The sequence below is a fragment of the Mandrillus leucophaeus genome, unplaced genomic scaffold (genome assembly GCF_000951045.1).
Source record: "Mandrillus leucophaeus isolate KB7577 unplaced genomic scaffold, Mleu.le_1.0 Scaffold691, whole genome shotgun sequence".
Lineage (NCBI taxonomy): Eukaryota > Metazoa > Chordata > Mammalia > Primates > Cercopithecidae > Mandrillus > Mandrillus leucophaeus.
In genome coordinates, this window is record NW_012107486.1 from 454992 (window position 1) to 472941 (window position 17950).

Sequence of the window (17950 nt, forward strand, 5' to 3'; positions counted from 1 at the left end):
CCGTCTCAAAAAAAAAAAAAAAAAAAAGATGAGTTCACGTCCTTTGTAGGGACATGGATGAAGCTGGAAACCAATATTCTCAGCAAACTATCGCAAGGACAGAAAACTAAACACTGCATGCTCTCACTTATAGGTGGGAATTGAACAATGAGAACACTTGGACACGGGAAGGGGAACATCACACACTGGGGCCTGTCGTGGGGTAGGGGGAGGGGTTAGGGATAGCATTTAGGAGATATACCTCATGTAAATGACGAGTTAATGGGTGCAGCACACCAACATGGCACAAGTATACATACATAACAAACCTGCACGTTGTGCCCATGTACCCTGGAACTTAAAGTACAATAATAATAATAATAATAATAATAATAATAACAACAACAACTCAGAATCTAATTGTGGACCTTAACAACTATTTTATTAAAAATGAAACATTTTTTCCTTTGTCATGTTTTAAAGAAAATAACTGCTTTGAGTTATAATTCACATACCATAAAGTTCACATATTGAAAGTAAAAAAATAAATAAATAAAAGAAAAGATGTGGTCCATTAATAAAGGTTTCCCCACAGGGTTAATCTGTGGTGTGGTGTTTTTTGTTTGTGGGCAGGGGTGGGGTTCTGGTTTTAACAGAATAGTATGATGTTTGATGATACCACTTCTGGGACCAAATGTGTTATCTTTTTTGTGACACCAGAAACCAAATTTCTAACATTAGCTGGGTGTCCAACAATTGAGTTCAATTCTGACACTGATTACCTGGAGGTAGTACAGATCCCACAGCTTAAGGGCTCCATTTCATAAGACTGCCCCTGCTTAAGATGCTAGCTGCAAATGGGATGCCCGGGCTACCCACATTTTGTAACCGCCCAACTGTTTCTCCTTGCCCACTGCCTAGACAGAGCCAATTTGTTATGACAGGGGAATTGCAATAGTGAAAGAGTTTAATTCACATAGAACTGGCTACACGGGAGACCAGAGTTTTATTATTTCTCAAATCAGTCTCCCCGAAAATTCGGGGATTGGAGTTTATAAGGATAATTTGGTAGGTAGTGGGCCAGTGAGTCGGGAGTGCTGATCGGTTAGGTTGGAGATGAAATCATAGAAAGTCGAAGCTGTCCTCTTGGTGCTGAGTCAGTTCCTGAGTGGGGACCACGATACCAGATGAGCCAGTTTATTGATCTGGGTGGTGCCAGCTCAGAGGACAGGGTCTGCAAAGTGTCTCAGGCAGTGATCTTAGTTTTGTAATAGTGATGTTATCCCCAAGAGCAATTTGAAGAGGTTCAGAATCTTGCAACCTCCAGCTACATGACTTCTAAACCATAATTTCTAATCTTTTGACTAGTTAGTACTACAAAGACAGTCTAGTCTCCAGGCAGGAAGGTAGTTTGTTTTGGGAAAGGGTTAATATCGTCTTTGTTTCAAAGTAGAACTCTAAACTATGTTCCTCCCAAAGTTAGTTTGGCCTATGCCCTGGAATGAACAAGGACAGTTTGGAGGTTAGAAGCAAGGTGGAGTTGGTTAGGTCAGATCTGTTGCACTGTAATAATTTTCTAAGTTATAGTTTTTGCAAAGGTGTTTTCAGTTTCTTCCTGCCTCTGCAAATTTGAGGATTCCCATGATTCCCACCTCCAGGTTTGATAATTTGCTAGAACTACCCACAGTACTTAGGAAAGCACTGTACTTACCATTACAGATTTATTATAGAGGATGCAACTTAAAAACAGCCTAATGGAGAGATGCACAGTGCAAGATGTTAGGATGGGGATGGCACACAGCCTGCACATTCATGTGTTCACTAACTTGGAAGCTCTCTGAACCTTGATGTTTAAGGGTTTTTATGGTGGTTTCATTACACAGGCACAGTTGATTAAATCCTTTTCTACTAGTGATTGAGCTCAATCTTCAACCCTTCTCCATTCTTCAGAGGTCTGGAGGTGGGGCTGAAAGTTCTAATCCTCTAATCACTTGATTTTTTTTGGTGACCAGCCACCATGAAGCATCTAGGACCCTTTGTCCCACTTCCTCCCATTGAGCTATCTCGTTAGTATATAAAAGACAGTACATTCCAAAGGCTTTTGGAGCTCTATGCCAGGTACTGGACACAAAGACCAAATATTAATTTTTTATTATACCTCAGTTGCATTTTTGTATTGCTTCAGATTCTGTATAAGTAGTGAATATTACTGAATATTTTTTGGATTTAAGTATATGTGACATTAAAAAATTTTGTACATACATCATTTTCCATTTTTGTACATCCAGTATTTCAATAAAACTTTGGTTAAAATGAACAAAAATGCATTGATTTAAAATTTTTAATTTCTCTTGTTTCATTGGAAATTTTTTACTCTATATTATTATGCCTGGTTAGTCATGGATCTGACAGTTCGGCCACTAATAGAGCAAATAGTAAATTCACTTGGGAAGAATATAATTTACTGGACTTGAGTACCTGTATTCTTTTCTTTGAAAGAGTGGGTTACTCTGAAAGTTTACTTCTTCCTTTATGGTATTTATATGCTTGAATATTTGTGCTGGTTCTGGGGAGGGACGTTTTTGACTTCAAGGGACATTCGGCAATGTTTAGTTTTCACAGCTGGAGGGTGGGGATTGGTACTGTTATCTAATGGGTCTCTGGATGCCAGGAATGCTACTAAAAATTCTATAATGCACAGAGCAGCCCCCGCAACAACGAATTATCTGGCCCAAAATGCTAATATTAACTGAGTTTGAGGAATTCTGCTATAGGCCAATATGGGCATCACCAGTGTTTAGATGGTATTTGAAGTTTTGAAACTGTGGATATCCTCATCCACTGAATTGATTTTTACCATTTTGATAGATATAGAGAAATATTTCTCGTTCCTGTTCCCCAACGACTTATTGAGAGATTAAACTGCAGCCATCCAAATTACCTAAATACAGTTGTTAGCTAATCTAGAGTGTGATTTTGAGGGGGGGAAGAAAACTATAAACCATACTATCTTTATAGTCCTAAGCCTTAGGGAAGACTTTCCAGATCATCACTGAAAAATGCTTTAGGACATTGGTCTGGGAAAAGATTTCATGAGTAAGAACTTAAAATCACAGGCAACAAAAACAAAAACGGGGTTATGTCAAACTACAAAGCTCCTGGACAGCAAAGGAAACAACAGAGTGAAAAAAGAACTTATAAAATAAGAGAAAATATTTGCACACTACTCACACTACAGGGGATTAATATCTGGAATATACAAGCAACTCAAACATCTTAACAGCAAAAAAAAATTGATTTAAAAGTGGGCAAGTGATCTGAGCAGACATTTTTCAAAAGAAGATGTACAAGTGGCTAACAAATAAATGAAGAAAATGCTTAACATCACCTCTTCATCAAAGAAATGCAAATCATAACCACAGTAACGTATCATCTCACCCCAGTTAGGCTGTTATCAAAATGGCAAAAAACAAAACAAAACAAAAAAGCAATAAAAATGCTAGTAAGGATGCAGAGAAAAAGTAAGTTTTATACTCTGTTGGTAGGAATGTAAACTAGTACAGCTACTATGGAGAACAGTATGGAGATTCCTCAAATAACTACAAATAGAATTTTTTTTTTTAGACGGAGTCTCACTCTGTTGCCAGGCTGGAGTGCAGTGGTGCAGTCTCGGGTCACTGCAACCTCTGCCTCCTAGGTTCGAGCAATTCTCCTGCCTCAGCCTCCTGAGTAGCTGGGACTACAGGCACGTGCCACCATGTCCAGCTAATTTTTGTATTTTTAGTAGAGATGAGGTTTCACCACGTTGGCCAGGATGATCTCGATCTCTTGACTTCGTGATCCGCCCGCCTCGGCCTCCTGAAATGCTGGGATTGCAGGCGTGTGAGCACTGTGCCCGGCCCAAATAGAACTATTAATACGATATGATTCAGCAATGCCACTACTGGGCATGTATTCAAAGGAAAGGAAGTCAGTAAACCAAAGAGACATCTGTACCCTATTCTTATTGCAACACTAGCCAATAGCCAAGTTAGGGAATCAACCTAAGTGTCCAACAACAGATGAATGGCTAAAGAAGTGGTGTATATACACAAAGGAACATTATTCAGTATAAGAAGGATGCAATTCTATTATTTGTGACAACATGAATGGAACTAGAAGACATTAGGTTAAATGAAATAAGCCAGGAACAGAAAGTTAAACCCCACGTGTTCTCACTCACATGTGGAGCCTAAGAATAGTTGATCTCATAGAAATAAAAAGTAGTGCAGAGGATACTAGAGGCTGGGAAGGGAAGAGGGCAGGGGGGAGGATAGGGAGAGATTTGTTAAAGGATACAGAATTACACAGCTAGATAGGAGGAGTAAATTCTAGTGTTCTGTACCAGTGTAGGATGACTATAGTTAACAATGGTATATAGTTTCAAATAGCTAGAAGGAGGATATTGAATGTTCTCAATACAAAAAATTATAGGTGTTTTACATGATGGATATCCTAATTACCCTGATCTGATCACTATAGACCATATGTATTGAAATGTCACTGTGTACCCCAGGCATATGAACAGTTATTATTTGTGGATTAAAAATAAAATTTCTTAAAAAAATTATATTTTTATTTTTTATTTATTTTTGAGATGGTTAAAATGAACATCATTTTAACCTGTCTCCCAGGTTGGGATGTGGTAGCACACTCTGTGTCTGTCTCCCAGGCTGGGGTGTGGTAGCACAGTCTTGACTTACTGCAACTTCCGCCTCCTGGGTTCAAGCGATCTCCCACCTCAGCCTCCTGAGTAGCTAGGATTACAGGTGTGCATCACCACGCCCGGCTATAAAAAATAAAATTTCATTAAAAAAAGTATTGAAGATGAAAAGAGTTCTGGAGAATGGTTGCACAACAGTGTGAATGTACTTAACACTATTGAACTGTACATTTAAATATGGTTAAGATGGTGAGTTTTATGTTACATATACCTTACTACAATTTTAAAAAGATACTTGTGTCCAGTTCTTGATAGTTTCTTATGAAGTTTTCTAGTTTTTTTCTCTAGGACTTTTGTTCTGTTTTCTTCAGTGTTTTTTCTTAGTCAAGAGAGTTTATAATCTCTCAGGTGATTTTTCATCCTTTTCCAGCTGTTCCTTAATTTTAAAGTATACAAGTTAGCCCTCATCCTAAAAATTGGACAATACTGGACTGATATGAAGGTATAATGTTTGGATTTTAGTTTATAAATGTTAATTGAAGTGTTTATCAATTTAGGGAACTATGTGTCTTCACTGAATATTGAAAAAGAACTATTTAGCTTCAGATACTTTCAGTATAAAGCTTACTCATGATTTCATATATTGTTTTTCTTTCTTTCTAATAGGCTTTTAAGGATATGCTGTATTCGGCTCAGGACCAGGCACCTTCTGTGGAAGGTAAGATGAATTAACCCTTAAGTTTAATCACAGAAAACCTCTTTTTAAGGAAAGATATTTTGTACTGCAGAGTATAAAACTAATATGATGATAAAACTAAAACTGTCCTATTATATAGGTCTTTTTTTCCTTTTAATAATATATATTATGATTATTTTCTATTTTATTCTAAATTTTTCTCTTGTCTAGTTCACCTGTACTCTATGACAGATCTTTTACTATGTACTTATGTCATCTTAGGACTGTGTATCATATGTATTGGTTTAGTCAGAAGTTTTTCTCTGTAATGCTTCCTTACTTCCCCTCCCCTCCCCTCCCGTCCTTCCTTCGTCCATAATTTGCACAACACAGCTTTTCCTTTCTATTTATGTCATGCCTTTAGAGTGGGACCAGTAAAACAATGGAGAATGTTTACAATGGATGTGTGTGTGTGTGTGTGTGTAAGCATGTTTATGTATACATGTGTACGTGTTCTTATGTCAGTAAATAGGAGCTAATTCAACAACTTTCTTGAGGGAGAATGTCCCTTCTGAGGCTGGATATTCTTTTTTTTTTTTATTATACTTTAAGTTCTAGGGTACATGTGCACAACATGCAGGTTTGTTACATCTGTATACATGTGCCATGTTGTGCTGCACCCATTAACTCTTCTTTACATTAGGTATATCTCCTAATGCTATCCCTCCCTGCTCCCCCCAACCCCCCACAATAGGACCCGGTGTGTGATGATCCCCTTCCTGTGTCCAAGTGATCTCATTGTTCAGTTCCCACCTATAAGTGAGAACATGTGGAGTTTGGTTTTCTGTTCTTGCGATAGTTTGCTGAGAATGATGGTTTCCTGTTCTTGCGATAGTTTGCTGAGAATGATGGTTTCCAGCTGCATCCATGTCGCTACAAAGGACACGAACTCATCCTTTTTTTATGGCTGCATGGTATTCCATGGTGTATATGTGCCACATTTTCTTAATCCAGTCTGTCACTGATGGACATTTGGGTTGATTCCAAGTCTTTGTTTTTGTGAATAATGCTGCAATAAACATATGTGTGCATGTGTCTTTATAGCAGCATGACTTATAATCCTTTGGGTATATCCCCAGTAGTGGGATCAGTGGGTCAAATGGTATTTCTAGTTCTAGATCCATGAGGAATCGCCACAATGTTTTCCACAATGGTTGAACTAGTTTATTCTTTTAAAATTCCACATCAGGTTTTTAAAATGAGAGTTGAGTGCAAAAAAATATGTATCGAGAATATTCTAAGTTGGATGTACAGAATAATATCTTTATAAGACACCAATTCTGTGAAGTTATTCTAGTGACAAGCTATTAGAGACTTGTTCTTATGACAACAGATAGTGAAGTTGTTTAATAAAACTGTAGATTTATAGTGAAAAGTATCATTTCATCAGTCATATAGAAATATCCATCTTTCATCTCAAACCATTCTGAATTAAAAACATATTTCCTCTGAACATGTAAAAATCTTTTCTCTTATATTAAGTCAGGAATTGGCAGTTAGTTTCATGTCACTGAATTTTAGACTATAATATATGTAATTCTCTAATATTTAACTCAGGACACTTAAGGTTTATCAATATGTTTAGTTTTTTATTTGGTTATCTCTTATAAAGAATACTTCCTTTAACTATTTAAAAAAATATAAGAAAAATGAAATTCCGTAGAAGCTGAACTGATTCCTAACCCTGTGTAACTTGCTTTAATATTGGTTCACTTATTTTACTATTCTGTTTGCAACAAAGATACTCTGAGATATATTGAAAATGATGATGATATTTATTCATCCCTTTTAGGCTGGAGCATGTTTCTAGTATTTTAAAATTTTCTTTCAGCTGTTATTAGAGAAAAACTGAGTTTTGTGAAAGTATGTTCAAAATGACAAATATTTATAGTTAAGAGCCTTTTCTTTCTCTCATTGTCCAGAGACATTAACTTCTTTGGACCATGTTATAGGGGAAGTATTGTAGGAACATGTACTACTTTCACAAGAAAAACATCTGCACACATTCTTTCTTTATACTTTCATGTAAACATACTATACAACTATAGTTTTATAGTGAAGTATTACTTTCTTCTTAGTAGGACATTTCAGGGTACTACCTTAACTTCATTGATGAAATGGGCTTTTTCTCAAAAGCAAGTCAACATAACAATTTCAGTGTATTGAGAAATTATTTTACTTTAATTTGCTCTCTATTACTCAAACAGACACATTCAAATTCCTAGTTATTTTGTTTCATCCTTTGAGAGTGAATTTTAATGAATCAGTTATACATTGCAAAAAAATCTCTATTTAAAATAAATGTTTTATGATTATAACTAGGAAGTGCTAATATTCTGAAATAATATAGATAAGGACTTACTCTCAGGTATTCCTTATCAATTTATATGTAAATACATATTTCAGATATATTTCTGATAATTTGATTATCTACTCTTCTATGTAATCACTGGTATTTCTGATATATTTCTGATGTATATCATTACCTACTCTTCTATGTAATCACTGGTATTTCTGATACATTTCATTACCTACTCTTCTATGTAATCGCTGGTATTTTTGTGTAACCATTTACATTGGAAATATATGACTGAGATATTGACTTAGAATTCTGTGTTACAGATTATACAGTATGTTATTAATTTTTCTTTTCTTTTTTTTTTTTTTCTTTTTGAGACAGGGCCTTGCTCTGTCACCCAGGCTGGCTTGCAGTGGCGTGATCTTGGCTCACTGCAACCTCCGCCTCCTGGGGTTTTTTTTTGTTTTTTTTTTTTTTAATTTATTTATTATTATTATACTTTAAATTGTAGGGTACATGTGCATAACGTGCAGGTTTGTTACATATGTATACTTGTGCCATGTTGGTGTGCTGCACCCATCAACTCGTCATTTACATCAGGTATAACTCCCAGTGCAATCCCTCCCCCCTCCCCCCTCCCCATGATAGGCCCCGGTGTGTGATGTTCCCCTTCCTGAGTCCAAGTGATCTCATTGATCACTAGGAAGAAACTGCATCACCTAACGAGCAAAATAACCAGTTAATATCATAATGGCAGGATCAAGTTCACACATAACAATATTAACCTTAAATGTAAATGGACTAAATGCTCCAATTAAAAGACACAGACTGGCAAACTGGATAAAGAATCAAGACCCATCAGTCTGCTGTATTCAGGAGACCCATCTCACACGCAGAGACATACATAGGCTCAAAATAAAGGGATGGAGGAAGATCTACCAAGCAAATGGAGAACAAAAAAAAGCAGGGGTTGCAATACTAGTCTCTGATAAAACAGACTTTAAACCATCAAAGATCAAAAGAGACAAAGAAGGCCATTACATAATGGTAAAGGGATCAATTCAACAGGAAGAGCTAACTATCCTAAATATATATGCACCCAATACAGGAGCACCCAGATTCATAAAGCAAGTCCTTAGAGACTTACAAAGAGACTTAGACTCCCATACAATAATAATGGGAGACTTCAACACTCCACTGTCAACATTAGACAGATCAACGAGACAGAAAGTTAACAAGGATATCCAGGAATTGAACTCATCTCTGCAGCAAGCAGACCTAATAGACATCCATAGAACTCTCCACCCCAAATCAACAGAATATACATTCTTCTCAGCACCACATCGTACTTATTCCAAAATTGACCACATAATTGGAAGTAAAGCACTCCTCAGCAAATGTACAAGAACAGAAATTATAACAAACTGTCTCTCAGACCACAGTGCAATCAAACTAGAACTCAGGACTAAGAAACTCAATCAAAACTGCTCAACTACATGGAAACTGAACAACCTGCTCCTGAATGACTACTGGGTACATCACGAAATGAAGGCAGAAATAAAGATGTTCTTCGAAACCAATGAGAACAAAGATACAACATACCAGAATCTCTGGGACACATTTAAAGCAGTGTGTAGAGGGAAATTTATAGCACTAAATGCCCACAAGAGAAAGCAGGAAAGATCTAAAATTGACACTCTAACATCACAATTAAAAGAACTAGAGAAGCAAGAGCAAACACATTCGAAAGCTAGCAGAAGGCAAGAAATAACTAAGATCAGAGCAGAACTGAAGGAGATAGAGACACAAAAAACCCTCCAAAAAATCAATGAATCCAGGAGCTGGTTTTTTGAAAAGATCAACAAAATTGACAGACCGCTAGCAAGACTAATAAAGAAGAAAAGAGAGAAGAATCAAATCGACGCAATTAAAAATCACCGACCCCACAGAAATACAAACTACCATCAGAGAATACTATAAACACCTCCTGGAGTTTTAAGTGATTCTCCTGCCTCAGCCTCCTGTGTAGCTGGGATTATAGGCGCCTGCCACCATGCCCAGCTAATTTTCGTATTTTTAGTAGAGATGGAGTTTTGCCATGTTGACCTGCCTGGCCAGTTTTGCCATGTTGGCCAGGCTGGTCTCGAACTCCTGACCTCAACTGATCCACCCACCTTGGCCTCCTAAGTGCTAGGATTACAGTCATGAGCCACTGTGCCTAGCCTATTGATTTTTTAAATAATGGCATATTTAAATTTTTACTATTTTGTTATGCTTTTCTGCAGAAAGACTTGTAAATATAGAATACATGGCAGTAGATTAGGGGATTAAAGTGACTAGAATTGTGAGGTTTTTTAATTCCTGATGTCAGTGAGTATACTACCTCTTGATATTTGTAACAAATTAAATTAAACTGCAAACTGGAGGTTTCCCATCAGTGCGTCAATCAATTATACCTTAATAATCAGGGTTGTTCTGAGGCAAGATAATTTTTTACCTTTATAAATTAAGTATAACAATTCTTACATATAGTACCCATTTGACATTGTAAGTGTCAAGTTTTCAGTGATATAGAACTGTGGAAAATATAAATTGAAATATCTTTTACCTTTTCTCATGCTCCCTACTCCCAGTTTACTGTCTCAGTAATTTTATGGAATTAATCTACTTGGGTAAATGCTCACATCCTTACATCTTTATTTTTTTTTAAACTGTCTGTCTTCCCTCTTTCCCAGGATACTTTTGAAATTATATATATAAAAATTATGTGCTGTATTTGATTAATCTATTTTAGTTTTTCCTCTGAATTAATTTCAAGAAAAGCTTCAAACTTCATTTTGTCATATTCTTTTTAAATGTATTTTTTGCTTAAGAGTATCAATGTTTTCTACTCTTCATTTGTGATGGAAAAATATGAGAATCCAATAGTCAATCTAGGTAACGGAACTAAGAAATTGATATTTCTAATGGAAAGGGACATTAAAAGATCATTTTGCTTAACCTTTGTTTTAGATTTGTGTATTTTGAGACCACTTTAAGGTTGCATGACTCAATAATGACAGTTGGGATTATTATTGCTCTATTTGACAACAAAAGAGAATTCTGGAGATTAAACTAATATAAAAAGACTTTTTAAAAAATGACTTTGCATTTTTCTCCAAATGATATATTTGAATATAATTTTAATTGGACATTTCGTTGTGTCTCTATTTTTAAAAGATTTAAGAATTTTTAAAAACATTACTTTGAAAAATACTAGGCTATTTAACTTGTTAGAATAAAGCAAATTGTATCTTTCAATAAATTTCTCTCCTCATTTTTTTATTACTCCATATAGTTCCCAGAAGTATTGGGGAAGGTTTATAGAATAAGATCGCACATATTAGATAGGAATAGTTACAGAACTTAGAATAAGGGGAAAATGAAGATAGAATAGTGAGAGTAAAACTAAAGTAAATTTAATAGAATAGATACCATGAAGATTCTGGAACAGAAAAAGAACATCAGGCATAAACTAGAGAAATCTGGGTAATGTATGGATTTTAGTTAATAATAATATATCATTATTGATTCGTTGATTATGACAAATGTACGATATTTATGTAAGATGTTAATGATAGAGGGGCAGCTGGGTTGAGGGAATATTGGAACTCTCTGTACTATCTTTGCACCTTTTCTGTAAGTCTAAAACTATTCTAAGGTTAAAAGTTTATTTGGCCAGTTGCAATGGTTCACACCTGTAGTCTCCTGACTACTTGAGGTCAGGAGTTCGAGACCAGCCTGGACAACATGGTGAAATCGTGGCTCTACTAAAAATATAAAAATTAGCTGAGTGTGGTGGCGCATGCCTGTAGTCCCAGCTACTCTGGAGGCTAAGCAATGGGAATTGCTTGAACGTGGGAGATGGAGGTTGCAGCGAGCTGAGATCGTGCCACTGTACTGCAGCCTGGGCAAAAGAGTGAGACTCTGTCTAAAAAAAAAAAAAAATGTTTAAATAAAATAGATACCATAAGATTTTGTACAATTGACACAATGTAAATTCAACTCTGAATTTTCAGAGGATAGAATAAGATATTATTTCAAAATTGATATAAGGTGAATTTACACCAGTTCCTCAAAAAACATAGCTTTTACTGAACATGAAATTTGAGAGGAAATTCTTCCTTGGACTCTCATGGAGAGTCTTTTGTTTGTGTGTTGAATAGTATCTCCAACAATAGTTTTACAAAGAGCATGACAGTGAGTTTTAAAAGACTGCTTCTTATAATCCAAGGATGTAATGTAAAAATGTGCTACTTGTGACCTACAATCCCTAAATAATCTGGTCCTAAATCATAAATGTCCATGATCTCACCTTCTACATTTCCCCCATTTTTTCCTAGGCTCCTTTCTTTCTTTACCTAAATCAGGCCAAGCTTCCTCTTGCGGTCTGATGTAGCCACTTAGTCACTTTATATTGCATCACTCTAGTTTATTTCTTTGCATAGCATTTGTTACTTTCTGATATCTTATTTTAAAAAATTGATTAATTCTCTTTATGGAATGTAAGTCTCTTGTGACTAGTGATTATGACTTTTTAAAATTTTTACATGTAGTATCTGAAATAGGCACGTAGTTTACGTATTTACTGGACACATCATTGAGTAGGAATAAAAGTGAATCATTTTCCTCAATTCCTTGAAGCCAACGTACTGTTTATGATAAAAGGAGTAAATTAACCTAGCTTGCTTCTCTATGTGTGTGTGTGTTTTAAAATTTTTTCAAATTCTCTTGATCTATTATGTTTAGATGCAGAATTTTACCTGCTGGTTAGATGACCAAACATATTATTATTAGTTGTTTTACAGTACTGGCATTTTGATTTCATAAGGTATAGTCTGAGATGACACATAGGGTATTTTTTAAAAATTAGTAGAGGAGCAGATGATACAAGATCATAATTTTAAAGGTTTTTTTGTTTTTGTGGCATCATGTTTTATTGCGAGAAATTATATTTTATGAAGTATTGAGAGTATTTTGTTAAAACACTAATTAAACCGTTTCTAAAGTTTTTATGTTTAGTATGCCTCCTTTCAAAGATACATGAAATCGGCATAGATTTGAAAGACCATATGTAAGTTGTTAGAGGATTTTTAAATATTTATCTACTCAGTGGAATGTATTTTTTAGACTAAAATAGACCTATTGACTGATAATTTTCCTTTTATATTTTGTTTCTGTTTTTATCTTATAATACATTCCTTTTGATGGAGAGTATACATAGCTAATGTTAGCTTAATTCATCTCTGAGTCAGTTAGCTTAATACAGCTATCTGACTTTCTGAAATTGGATAAATAAATAGAGATAAGGACATAAGTAACTAGCCACCACACTAGTCTCTGCGTTTCTGCCGTTTCTTCTTTAGTCTCCCTGTTCCCTCCCCAGTCTTGTGAACAGGTTTTGTTAGAAATTTTGGCTTAGGTTCTCTCTGCTTATTCTGTTTGGTTAGCAGATGTGTTACAGTCTCCCTAAGCTCCTTAGAATTCAGTTCTTAGTGACATTGAAGATGAAAGTGTGCTTGTAAATTATTCATTCTTATTATACGCTTCAATGGACAGGGTCCACTTCAAGCATCTTCTTCCATGTCACCCCTGTCCCCAGATCTTTGTTGTTTTAACAGATGTGAGCTTGCTTTTTAGTTCTGGAGAATGGAAGACTGAATTGCATTTCTAAAATTCATGAAGTAGTTTTCGCATTTATAGGATTACTGTCAAATATGTGCATTTAAATAACATTACTTTTTCATGTTATTTTAAATCTTGTCCCCCCCCCCAGTTTCCACTTTGTTATCCTGCATATTTATTTCGAAAAAAATTATTTACATGACTTTTCTGACCTAGGTATAAAACAATTTGGTGTTTATAATAGGCAGAGCTATATTTAATCTGCTACATTTTCAGCTGGGCAAAGGCAAGAGAGTAGCTTTTCTAAGTTCTATTTTTCTGTTAACGTTGTTTTGTCAGTAAGGTATCCTAGTCATTTATTGTCTCTGCTTGAAGTGAGTTAATGTTGCATGAGAAGACTATACAAGGGACTAGTAATGAGGTTAACCCCAAGAATGAAATGGTAGATCTATCTGTAGGCACTGAGCCTTGTTGTGAGAGTCATAAAGAAATACAGATGGCTAAGATTGGAGGTTGATACAATAGCCAAGCCAACAAAATAATTGCCATCTCTTTAAGAATGATGTATTTTATTCTTCATTAACTCCCTTTAGAAAGGATGAAAAGACCTGATTGATACTCAAAAGTCATGTAATGGAGTTACTTCTGAAGGATGTGCCTTATTGATTATTTGTTTCATGTTTACATTGGAAAATGATTTGCGTGTTCATTTGTGTTATGGCAGTGACAACTTGTAGATAACAAGAACTATTAACTTCAAAAATGGACTCGTATATTCTATAAAGATGTCAGTAACCTCAGTCTAGTTCGCTAATAGGCAAGGTGTACTTCTGAAGAACAGATAGCATTGATACTCGATTTGAAGAAATATCTACTTCTTTTTCACAGAAAGAGAATTAGATCTAATTTAATGCCCATTGTTATGACATTAGATAATGATATAAATAGTAAAATTATGTTATGAAAACAAATACGGTTTTTAGTAGCATACAGGTAGGAAGCTGGAAGCGGTGAAGAAATGTTGTGAACACAGGTTTATAATCCTTTCTTCGTGACACTGTATTTAATGCATCTTTAGTATTTAAAGTATTTCATCACCTGTAAAAGTCACTAATATATAAAGTCACTGTTTCAGTTATCACACAGTGTCATTTCTTTTTTATTACCAAGTTTGAGAGAAGGTCATGAAATAGGGAAGAGATAATGATAAAACATTAAATCATGGAACAAAAAAGGTTTGGGAATTAAAAATGTAGACTCTACACTGTAGAGGAAAAGGTAACAGCAGATGGATATGATGATTTCAGATAGAATTTCCTGAAGTAGACATTAGAAAGCTGGAGCAATTGTTAAAGTTTAAAGTTGGCAGAGTTCAAAGTAAGGGAAGTTCCTCCTTGAGTTCTTTTCATTTTCTTTAGGCAAGACCACCTAAGGTGTTTAGTAAAGAAGCAATGAGAAAGCTAGAAAGAAGCGTATGAAGTTGTGATCAGAGAGTAGTGGTTTTCCAGTACTAGGTATCATTGAATAAAAGAAAAATTCCTGCCATTGAAATGGAAGAGATGCTCTAAAAATCATTTAGAGTAGCATCGACTTCAATTATCTGAGGCAGTATGAAGAAAAAAGAGGAAGTCAATAATTGGAAAAGTAGATAATCTCTTGTATTAGTTTCCTTCAGTTGCTGTAATAACCACAAACTTGGTGGCTTAAAATGACAGACATTTATTCTCTCACAGTTTTGTAGGCCAGAAGTCTGAAATCAAGGTGTCTGCAGGGCTACCTTCCTTCTGGAATTCTGGGGGAGAATCCGTTTTTTGCCTCTTCCAGCTTCTGATTATTGCTGGCTTTCTTGGCCTGTGGCCACTCCAATTCATGCCTCTTTACCTTATCCTTTGTCTGTCCTCTGGGTATCTAAGGACATTTGTGGTTGGATTTAAGGTCTGCGTGGACAATCCAGGATGATGTCATCTCAAGATCTATAATTACATTACAAAGACTCTTTTTCCCAGTAAGATCACATCACAGATTCTAGGGATTTGATATAGATATCTTTTTTGGTGGAGGGGAAGGGACACTTTTGTGACTACCATATTCTTAAAAAAATTTTTTTTAGTTGTTGTTTTAGAGACAGGATCTTACTCTGTCATCCAGGCTGTAGTGCAGTGGCACAATCATAGCCCACTGCAGCCTCAAACTCCTGAGCTCAGGAGACTGTCCCACCTCAGTCTCTCGAGTAGCTAGGACTACAGGCCCATGCCACTGTGCCTGGATAATTTAAGAAATTTTTTTGTAGAGACAGGGTATTGCTATGTTTCCCAGGCTGATCTTGAACTCCTGGGCTCAAGCGATCCTCTCGCCTTGGCCTCCCAAAGTGCTGGGATTATAGGCATGAGCTGCCATTCTCAGCCTACTATATTCATGGATTTACACTTAAAAAATACATTTTAATGTTCTTCAAATTGTGAACTAGAGCTTGAAGTCCAAATGAGGCATTTGCTTCAAGTGTTTCTACCTGCTGTATTTTGAAAGGAGCAGTCAAATGGTGTCAAAGAAAAATTCAGGTATGATTCCAGAAAGTGAAAAACTGGCCAATAGATATTTGTCAGACTTGAGTGTATAAAATATAGTAAAGGACCATTTATCTGCCTCTAGTGATAGTTACCTGCAAAATATTCCAAGTTATATCTCAAATTTATCTTTATTTCCAATATCCTTCACTGGGGAAACAAGGACCACAGATCTCTTTTTAGTACACAGGATCAATGTATTCCCCTCCCCCAATTTTTTTTGATTGTGGAACTTTTAAAGACATACAAAAGTAGTGAGGATGTATAAAGAACCCCACTTTCCAATAATTGAACTTTAACCATTATCAGTGAAAGGGCTAATCGTGTTTCACCCCACTCCTGATTGTTGTGTGTGCACGCGCTCATACACACACACACACACACACACACACCCACCCACCCACCATGTTTTCTTTATCCATTCATCTGTTGATTCCATATCTTGGCTATTGTGAGTAGTGCTGCAGTATGCATGTTGGTGCTGATATCCCTTTGATATACTAATTTTCTTTTCTTTGGATTGGTGGATTAAGTGGTCTTTCTATTTTTTGTTTTTTTTTTTTTTTTTTGAGTTTACAGATAGAAACATATTTATTGAGCTACACCATTAAAAAAATGAAGAATTCAATCGGTCATTATGGTGAGAGATGGAACATACAAAGGTGATATCACAAGTGCAAGGCGGGAAGACCTGAAGACGCAGAGTCTAGAAAATACATTGTGTGTGTCTTAAAACCTGGTGGGAATAAAGTAAAAACAGAAAATTACAGATACACCAATTTTTGCTATGAGAACATCAATAGAAACTAATAGTGTATTAATAAGTAATACCTCTTGTTTTAATATTGTTTGTCCTAGGAATAGAAGGATCATCTTATAAAATAGTTAGTTGACTATCAAACACAAAAATACATACATATGAACATTTCTATAGGTGCATTTTTAAAAAGTGTGATAGAGTTCATGACCTACTTGAGATAAAAACCCTCAGAAGATTAACCAATATGCATAAATGAGAATGTCCTTAAATTGATAAAGGATAATCAACCCAAATTTTATAGTAAATAAAATAGTTAATAGAGAATTGTACGGGAAATTTATTTAAGATGAAAATAAGAAAAGGAAGGCTGTCCACATTGCTTTGATTCAATATAATATTCAAAGTCCTGACTACCACCAATATCCAAAGAAATGCTAAAGCAGAAACAAAGTTTTAAAGCTTTATAGAAAAGAGGGGAACTGTGCCACTATTTACAGATAATATTGTCATAAACATAGAAAGTTAACAGAGTAAATAGACAAACTATGACTACTAAGCAAGTATTTCAGCAGTGCTGCTAAATCTGAATGATTTCTCTGATGAAAGGAAAATGCTAATGATGTCAATTATATTAGCAATTTATTATTTTTATTCTATTATAATCTAAATAACAAATTTGTAACCAATTCAATATTTTGTTTTTAAATTTGATTTTAGTATTTATTGAGTTCTATAATTTTACATAAAATTTAAGTAAGACTAGTGAAGAGATAAGGAAGGAATAGTATTACACTACCAGGTAAAACAAACTTATCACCAAGGTGTAAAAAATAAAAGAAGCAAATGACAATGCACAAAAAAAAAAAAAGAGCAATAAAAACAGATATGGAAATCCTGCTGCAGGTACAAAGGCAAGCCCAAGTAAATGAACCAAAACTCAAACTTGTTTGCTTTTAAAAATGCAAATGTAAAACAGTAAGCTATCACTCTAAATTTATGGGACAATTATAAAAAGGTGGATACTGTCAAGTGTTAGTGAAAACATTAAGACTGAGAAGATTCATACATCGTATCTCTTCTGTAATCCAACAATGCTACATTGTGGGGTAAATTCAAGAGAAACTCTTACACAGATTCCTAAGTGAACATGTTCAGTGTTACTTATCATGCCTTTTTTTTTTTAAGTGAGGTGCTAGAGGCACTGAACGCATCTGCACTAGGAGGATGGATATTATGTCCTCTTAAT

General features: G+C 35.3%; 1 protein-coding gene across 2 annotated transcripts in view; it reads left to right on the forward strand.

The window, feature by feature from the left end:
- XPR1 (xenotropic and polytropic retrovirus receptor 1) overlaps positions 1-17950 on the forward strand; it is a 261486-nt gene that overhangs the window by 52856 nt on the left and 190680 nt on the right. For both annotated transcript variants that reach the window (XM_012002625.1, XM_012002626.1), the window contains exon 2: positions 5348-5399. In XM_012002625.1, coding sequence (XP_011858015.1) covers positions 5348-5399 — 52 coding nt within the window. The remainder of the gene's footprint in view (positions 1-5347; positions 5400-17950) is intronic.